This window comes from Ipomoea triloba, chromosome 4 (genome assembly GCF_003576645.1).
Source record: "Ipomoea triloba cultivar NCNSP0323 chromosome 4, ASM357664v1".
In the NCBI taxonomy this organism is placed as follows: domain Eukaryota; kingdom Viridiplantae; phylum Streptophyta; class Magnoliopsida; order Solanales; family Convolvulaceae; genus Ipomoea; species Ipomoea triloba.
The window spans coordinates 34638793-34647382 of NC_044919.1; the positions used below are offsets into that span (position 1 = coordinate 34638793).

At 32.8% G+C, this 8590-nt stretch overlaps 1 protein-coding gene across 1 annotated transcript; it reads left to right on the forward strand.

Moving 5' to 3' along the window:
- On the forward strand, positions 1-1393 carry LOC116017319 (E3 ubiquitin-protein ligase PUB24-like). Its single transcript, XM_031257881.1, has one exon. The coding sequence runs from the start codon at positions 96-98 to the stop codon at positions 1374-1376; it is 1281 nt and encodes a 426-aa protein (XP_031113741.1). The 5' UTR covers positions 1-95; the 3' UTR covers positions 1377-1393.
- The last annotated feature ends 7197 nt before the right edge of the window (positions 1394-8590 follow it).

Sequence of the window (8590 nt, forward strand, 5' to 3'; positions counted from 1 at the left end):
CCCAATACCTTTATTCTTCATATATTCTCACATTTTCTCTCTCTTATATTCTGCTCTCTAATCATCTTTCATTAGAGAAAATAATTCTTTACAAAATGGAGGAAGTTGAGATACCTCAATATTTCTTATGTCCAATATCCCTTCAAATCATGAAAGATCCAGTCACGGTGGTGACAGGCATCACGTACGACCGGGAAAGCATCACGCAGTGGTTGTTGGCGGCGGCGGAGGAACCGAGTTGCCCGGTCACAAAGCAGCCTTTGGCGGCGCGTGACGCCGCCGCCGGCGAGTTAACCCCCAACCACACGCTCCGCCGCCTCATCCAATCTTGGTGCATTGCCAATTCCCACAAAGGAATCGATCTTCTCCCCACTCCCAAATCCCCTCTCACTAAATCTCGTGTCCACCGGCTTATCCGCGACTTGAATAACCCCAAAACGTTCATGAAATCTTTGAACCAATTGGAGGAGCTCGCGGAGGAGGAGAAGAACCGGAAGTGTATTGAGGAAGCTGGCGTGGCAAAATCTATGGTTCTGTTCGTAGTTAAAAGGTTTAAGGAAGGAGAAGTAATCTTAGCAGGCCTCGAACAGGCTTTGAGGATCTTTTGTCTTGTTTGGACCCCGTCCGAGGAAAACAAGTCAATAGTGAACCAAAACCATAGCGGTCTTATTCCACTTATATTACAAATTATGAAAACAAAAACAGAACTTGATCATCTCAAAATCCAAGCAATGGCGGCCTTGAAAGCAATCACAGAAGTTTCCAATTCCAGTTCCCTGGAGGGACTAACCCAACAATTCTTCTCCAAAATTGTGAGTCTCATCACTCAACAAACCACAATACAAAAACAGGCTCTTCATGTCCTCATACACGCCTCCCAATTGGGTAAAAACAGGCTAAAGATCATCGAATCGGGGGCGATTTTCGACCTGATTGAGCTGGAATTAAGCGGCCCTGGAAAGAGGATTAGCGAGCTGGCATTTTGCCTGTTGGCTAATCTGTGCTCTCTAGCCGAGGGGAGACAGGAGTTGTTGAAACACGCGGGGGGTATAGCCGTGGTGTCCAAACGGGTGCTGAATGTTTCTCCGGCGACGGATAACTGGGCGGTGCAGATTCTGGCGGTGATTTCGAGATGTTCGGGAACGAAAGATGTGGTTCTGGAGATGTTGAGGGTGGGGGCTGTGTCAAAGCTTTGCATGGTTCTTCAAGCTGATTGTGAAGTGCGTTTGAAGAAGAAGGCAAGGGAGATATTGAGGGCGCACTCTAGTGTTTGGAGTGACTCTCCTTGTATACAAGAGAAATATGATGGGACAATTGAGGGACTAAATAGACCGTTTTCTAATACAAATGTATTTGTTTACGTGCATCGAAGATAGCTAATATTTTTATCTTATATATAAAAAGCAATGTTGAAAAAATCGCATCGCACCTAATCGACATCTAGGCGCTAGGCAATAGCGGGCTGCCTAGGATTTCGGTGATATCGTTGTTCTATGAGGTCAACCGCCTAGCGCCGAGTAGGTCGCGGCGGACTAGGCAATCTAGGCATTCGTCTAGTGGTGTTTAGGCTGATGGTTAGTTATTTTAGTTTTTAGTGTTTTTTTAAATGAGTTATTTTGGTCAAATACACCCATTTTTAGTAAAACAACCCTAAATTGTTCAAACCAGTCATAAACCTAAAAAAAAAAATGTACTCTAAATCTCTAATATTAATTAATACTTTGTGAGTTGTGACTATGTTGTGTTTTGATTTTTGAATTCTTTATACAATTTACAATTCTAGATATTCTTTAGGTTAATATTTAAAATTTTAGTACTAACTATTAAAGTATTAAAAAATCTTTTAAATTTAAAAAAAAAAAAGGCCACCCGAACAACACCTAGCGATTTTTACAACCTTGATAAAAAGTAGTGGCATGGTGAAAAAAAAAAACTACAGCTATACCACTCGACCACAAGCAGCAAGCTGGCTTCCGCCGCCGCCTGCGGCCTTCTCTCCCCGGAAACCTTCTAATCCAAAGCCACCGCTTTTCTGGGGAAAGAGGTTTTCATTAGAGGCTTCTAATGAAAACCTAACAGCCTGAGGAGTTGAATAAATTATACAAAATAACATAATAGTTTAAGAGCTATTAATGCAATGTAAAGTCATATACTCCATAATAAACTTTTGTACAGATGCATCATGTTAAAAAGAATATTGGGTTTAGACCTTCATGCAAGAAAATTAAAGTTAAACACTTTGAGTTTAGTACTTGAAGAATGACTCATTTTTCAAGAAAAATAGAAAATTGGAGAAATGAAAACAAATTTGTTTACTAAAACTATTTTTTCAAATTGAAAAATGGAGAATTTAGGGTCTCTATTTTTCTAGAATTTGGAGAATCTATTTAACTAATTCTCCAACTTTTTTAAAGAAAATTGAGAAAGTAAATCCACACTTCAATCCCTTGCAACAACACTTTTAATCTTTTTTTTTTCCCTTGAAAAATGAAAAATTGAAGAAATGTAAAACTGAATAAAAAATAAAGATATGAAGTAAACCACAATGTCTGGCGTGGCTTCAAAAGTTAGCTTGGACAATATTTTTGAAACGAATAGAATAATAAAATCCATGTTAGAATGACCTATTGAACCCCGTTGAAATATGAAAATTTCATCAAGATAAAGTACTTCGTTTGCTTCAAAATATTGGTATTGCCAAACAAAAACTGAAATTATGTAACACACAATTTAATTTATTAACGAGTTCTTAAGTGCTCTAATAATATGCCAAAACCTATGATGCACATCGACTTTTAAAGATAAAGATTTTTTGTATTTTAAACATTTCTTGACTATTGAAAACTTCATAAAATATTTTAAATTTTGTTCCAATTTAAAAAAAATTATAAAAATATATTTCCTAAAAATATTCATAAACAATTAATACTTACTATACACATATTCACCGTATTTTGTATTCTGCATTTCCTTATATTTTTTCTTTGTTTTCTATTTATGTGCGGCTAAGACAAATATAATAGACTTTTGACAAATGCATGGATGTATATCCAGCTTGATAATTATTACAACCTTGACCCAACGTGCACGTCTGCCCACTTAACTCTGATCCACACCTCAAATATATTTCATATATTTTAACAATTAAATTTTTTGAAAAAATATTTCAAATATTTGATTTGTCTTAACTTTGTAATAATTTTTTTAAAAAAAATTTCTAATATACCATTGCTACAAAGAAACAAAAAAAGGCAATAAATGGCACAAAACAATAATTAGATAAATGTTATGCATTTAGTTATCCGGGAAAAATAATTTAGGCTATTACTAATTTGAAATAATATTTTCACCTTTTAAAAAATTACATTCCTAATTGACAAAACTTTCCAAAGATAAATAAAGCATCAAACATATTACTAACTTTGTTCACTTTTTCCATCAACCAAAAAAAAAAAAAAAAAAAAAAAAAAAAGCTTAAATTTTCTTAATTATCAAACGATTTCTTTAACTTCCGACCACCTTGTTGGTCAAAACATTATACGGAGTAATTTTTTGTAAAACAAGTTAGTCAAAGCATTTTATTCGAAAATTTTGACCACCTCCAAGTACAAGCAAAAGGAACAGTCAATAAATGTATGAATTCCAAGTCCATTTGTTACCTCCAAGAGCGCTACGAGTAGAGCTGTCAAAACAGGTCAGGTCGTCTCAAATTTATTCAAAATTAAGTCGGGCTAGGTCACTCCATTTTTCAACAGGTTGGGATTTTTCTAACCCAACCCGTGTTGGACGGGCTGACGAACTAAACAGGCCGGCCCGTTAGCCCATTTATTAATTCTTTAAATTATATTGTTAAAATATTTCAATTTTTGTATAAGGTAATTAAGATTTAAACCCCTAACCTCACAACAACAACATTTCCAACTAGACACATTAAACTTTTTGAACAAATACTATATATATATATATATATATATATATATATATAAGTGTATTCAAGTGAAGACCTATATACTATAGAGGATTATGAGGACTAATGGTGTGCATTAGATTGAGATATTGAATGGTGTAGATTATTCCCTTTTTTTATTATTATTTTGCTATTCTGGGCGCTAGCCGATTGGGTATTAGTAGGATGGGAGTTATTTTGGTCTTTGTTGTAGTGTTTTAATTTTGGTATCTTAATTATAGTGTGTGTGTGTATAATTATATAAAAAATGTTTAACAAGTGTACTTAGCATAGTTGGTTTCAATGATAATAAGTTAAGTGAAAGGTTTAGGGTTCAAGTCTGGTTTGTCTGACATAAAATCGGGCCTGTCTATGCAAAATTTCTCATATATCAATTTAGTTACCAAGTCAACAATCCAACAAACTCAGCTTTTCAATATAATAATTAGTGTATTGCATCCCTTAATTTAAGGAGTTTTTTCAAAGTTCAAACATTACCATCCAGTAAAGCCATTGTAGGTGGCATTATCAACTCACTGTTTCTTCCATTCTTTTTTGTTTTGGACAATAATTCGAAACGGAAAAAGTAGATGTCCTACTATATGCACTGAATTTGTATATGTGTTTGGCTCAGTTTAGTAAAGGGTTGGTCACTGTTTATGTCTACAAAATATAGACTATACTACTCATCCAAGCATATTATAATCCGTCCGAACAAGCAAAACAAAACCAGAACTTTGATACGTAAAATTCAAAGCTGTTAGCAGATTTTTATTTTGAAAACTATGCATCATATTATAAGCTTTTTTTTTAAAAAAAAATCTGAAAATAAGTTAAATTTTCTTCACATTAAGTCATAAAAATGAGTTACCCCAACAATTTGGAGCAATTATGATCACGACTCTCACCGAGCTTGTGAACCTCCATCAACGACATAGGGTGGTTAATACACCATGCCAATCCGAGTAATCTCTTATTTACACACGCAAGGTGAATGCACCAATTAACCTCGACAATCTTACTTCCATGTCTTCTTTTAACTCAAGATCTTTTTCACCATCTCAAAGAAAATCATATCGTAATTCCAATATGTAATATGCGTCACCTTTATATTATAGATGTGAGTTGAAGTCCCCATTATGCATAACCTATTAGAATGAGTTGAAATTATCTTTGGATGTTAGAATGTTAGGGATCTTTAATTTTTAGAATTGAATTTATTTTTTTGTTTCCAGAAAATAATGATATCGTTGTAATTGTCCGATGATTGTCCATTGATCGTCGCGGAAGTTGCTCATCTACATGGACAGTTGGGGATGCTACACATACCGAATTCGGTTGAGGTGACAAACGATTGGAAATTTGGCGGGAAAAAGGCACTTGAGGGCTAGACTGCTAATAAGTGCATTTATATCCATGTTTTTATCCATTGACCTATTTTGAGTGATAAATACTTTGGTTTTATGCAAAAAGTGACTTATTAATTCCTTTGTATATATCTTTAGGTGCATAAATTGTTGAGGTGAAGAAAATTGTGTGCTTTTGTGGCATTTTGGATGCATTTGGAGTTAATGGGAGCCAAATATGAAGTTAGGAAGATGGCTAAAATACTTCCAAGAGAGTCAAAAGTGGTGTCTTCATTGGTTTTGATCATATAAGCAAACCAAGGTAAAAGTATAACAAAATATCAAAGAGTTGAAATTCTCGCATAGCATTACCACTACTCAATATTTTGATCATATCTCATACTAGAAATATTCAAATCAAGTGATTCTTATGCCATTAGGAAGGCAACTTGAAGTGCTATAACTTTTATGGAGATCATAAAGGCTAATTCAAAGGTTTAAAGGGTGAAAATTTGCCTAAAAGTCAAAGGAGATGCATAGGAGTTCTGCCTGGTAGGCATGGCAAAGGACACAACCATGCCTTAGGTCGTGCCATCGAGGTAGTAAGCATCAATTTTTGGGCTTATTTTGGCACAACCAATGGCATGGCCATTCCTATGACCTTGCCACCCCATGCTCTGTTCATTATTTAAGTTTCGAAGCTCGATTTTTTCATTTCTCATTCGTTCAGACCCATACTTAAACCCAGTGGGCCCCACTCTCCACGGCCAAGAACCCCAAAATTGTAAGAGAAATATTTCTAAAAAGTTCATCCCACATTTGTTAAATATTCACTCTTAAAAATTTTACTATTCCAAAATTCCATACACTATTCCAAAATTCCATACAGATGGATGGAGAAAGCCTTACAATGCATAAACATCCCAATCACTCATCAATTCTTGTTTGTATACTCATCTCACCAATCTCAACATTTAATCTTAATTAACAAAACCCCATCCTAATTAGTATTCCACTCACCCCCAGGCTGCAGCTCATTCCACTAAAGCCTTCTTAGCTTCCTTGAAAGTATCAATATCCTTTCTCCTATAAAACTACTTAGTTTGGAATGTATGTAAACTTAAATCAACCTACGCATTAGCGTACGTATTATCGTTTCTCTAAACAATACAAAGCATATATCTTCTTCGAAAAACAGTGTAATAATAAGAAGGAATATAATTGCCAAATATTTTAGTGGTTTGATAACATAACTATCACTTTTCATAAGAAAAGTCTTAAATTTGAGTTTCATAATAATAAGAATTTACATAATTTGTTAAGCAAATACTGAAATACTATAATTAGATTAGTGTACTTTAAAAAAGAAATATAATTAATTAATTTATAATAATAAAAAAAGAAGGGGGCTTAGGGGGCACGGGGCTCGAGAAAGAGTTGGAAGGAAAAAGGGAGGACAGACAGGCCAACCTAAATTTACGGAAGGGAGGCGTGACACTGCAATCCGCCGTACCCTTCAGCTTTATGTCCATTTCAACTTGTGGGCCCGCTTTCCATATCTACCCCCAATTATTTTCACCACCTTTCTATTCTCTCCTCCTCTTTTCTCCCATCCTCTCATGTACTCCACCTTTTTTTTTTTTTTTTTTTTTTAATTATTTATTTATACTCCTATTTTCGAAAAGAAATGTGATCAATACACATAGTTGTGAGATGTGTATTAATTGGATTCAAAGAGTCCAATTATTTGTACGTACTAGTGTTCAGAATAAGGCACATCAATAGATCTGTTTGACATAAGTAGATTATAAGCTTGTTTAAGGTCTTGTTTGACATGTTTAACCAAAACACTAGTTGAAAGTTGGAAGTTAATTAATTAAATTAAAGGGTTCTGTAAAATTAATTATTGAATTAGGTGAGAAGTGTAAAAAGACATAAAATAATAATTTAAATTGATATTTTAATTAATAAAGAACAGATGATGTTATTTTGTAAATTAATAAAGAAAAAAAAAGAATTAAAAAAAAGATGAGCTTATTTTGAAAGTTGAAACCCTACTTGAAATAACGTTTTGAAATAAACTATTACTCCGTATTTTTAACTTACCATGTTTTATGTTTATAACTTATTCTTAAAATAAACTATAAACTCTAAAATAACCTCTACCAAATAGAGTTTAAAACTTATGCCTTAAAAGCTAATAGCTACTTGAAGGAACATAGTTTCCTAGTTAAGAAACAGTTTGCGATTCAAGTTTTCTATAGCATAGTTAGAAAAGTTGTTTCTATGTCTGACTGTAATAAATGGTTTACCATTTCATTGATCGTTGATGTAAACGTTTTATGTTATGAATTAATGGAATAGCTACGTTTACTTTCAAAAAAAAAAGCTAATAGCTACTAGCATATTTATTTGGACTACTAGCTATATATTGTCCAAATATTTCTACATACTAGTGTTTAGTACAACGCACATCTATAACTCTATTTGACATACATAACTTATAAATTAGCTTAAAGTTATAGTATTTCAAAATAAAGCTACTAAGTTTTATGCTAACTTATAAGTTAACTACTAGCTTTTAAGCTAACTTATACCTTAAAAATTAGTACTCGTTGCAAATTAGCAATACAAATCTATTTACTTATTTTAGATTAATTAATCACAAACTTTTATATATATATATATGTATATATATACACTTCTATGTTCAAGTATCATACGTTAAAAAATTAAATAAATATTAATGAAAATACTTGATTTATTAACAACATTTACCATTTAAGTGGTTTCTTTTGCTATAAATTTTCAAATAAAAATTTGCGTTTTAGCGAATTTGGTAACTACAAATGACCTGTTAGCTCATAGGCCATAGCCATATCTTTGCATCTTATGAGTTATGACGCATGCTATATTACTATTATCTCTAGAAATATTATCTTTTTATTAAACATATAACATAAGTTGTTTCTTAATGATCTTGTAACCTAATGGTACAGAGTGACTTTTTCAAATAAGGGATTCTGAGTTTAAGCTTTTGTGAATATGATATCGACTCTTTATGTTTCAGTAGATAATATGAATTGTTTATTCTCTCTTAATTTGAATCGATTAATTATAGATGCATAACATTAGAAAGGAAAATTCACAAGTCTGAAGGGTATCATTATTTTAAATATAAAAAAAAAGAAATCGGAGAAGAATTTGTGCAAAATTTTAAATGCATTGAACTAAAAAATATGTATTAAACTAATATTTTTTATTAAAAAAATAAAATGTTATAAATTAGATGATTTTT

What these genes read in the sequence shown, in the direction of transcription:
- LOC116017319 (XM_031257881.1), top strand. Translation starts at nt 96, where the DNA reads ATGGAGGAAGTTGAGATACCTCAATATTTCTTATGTCCAATATCCCTT.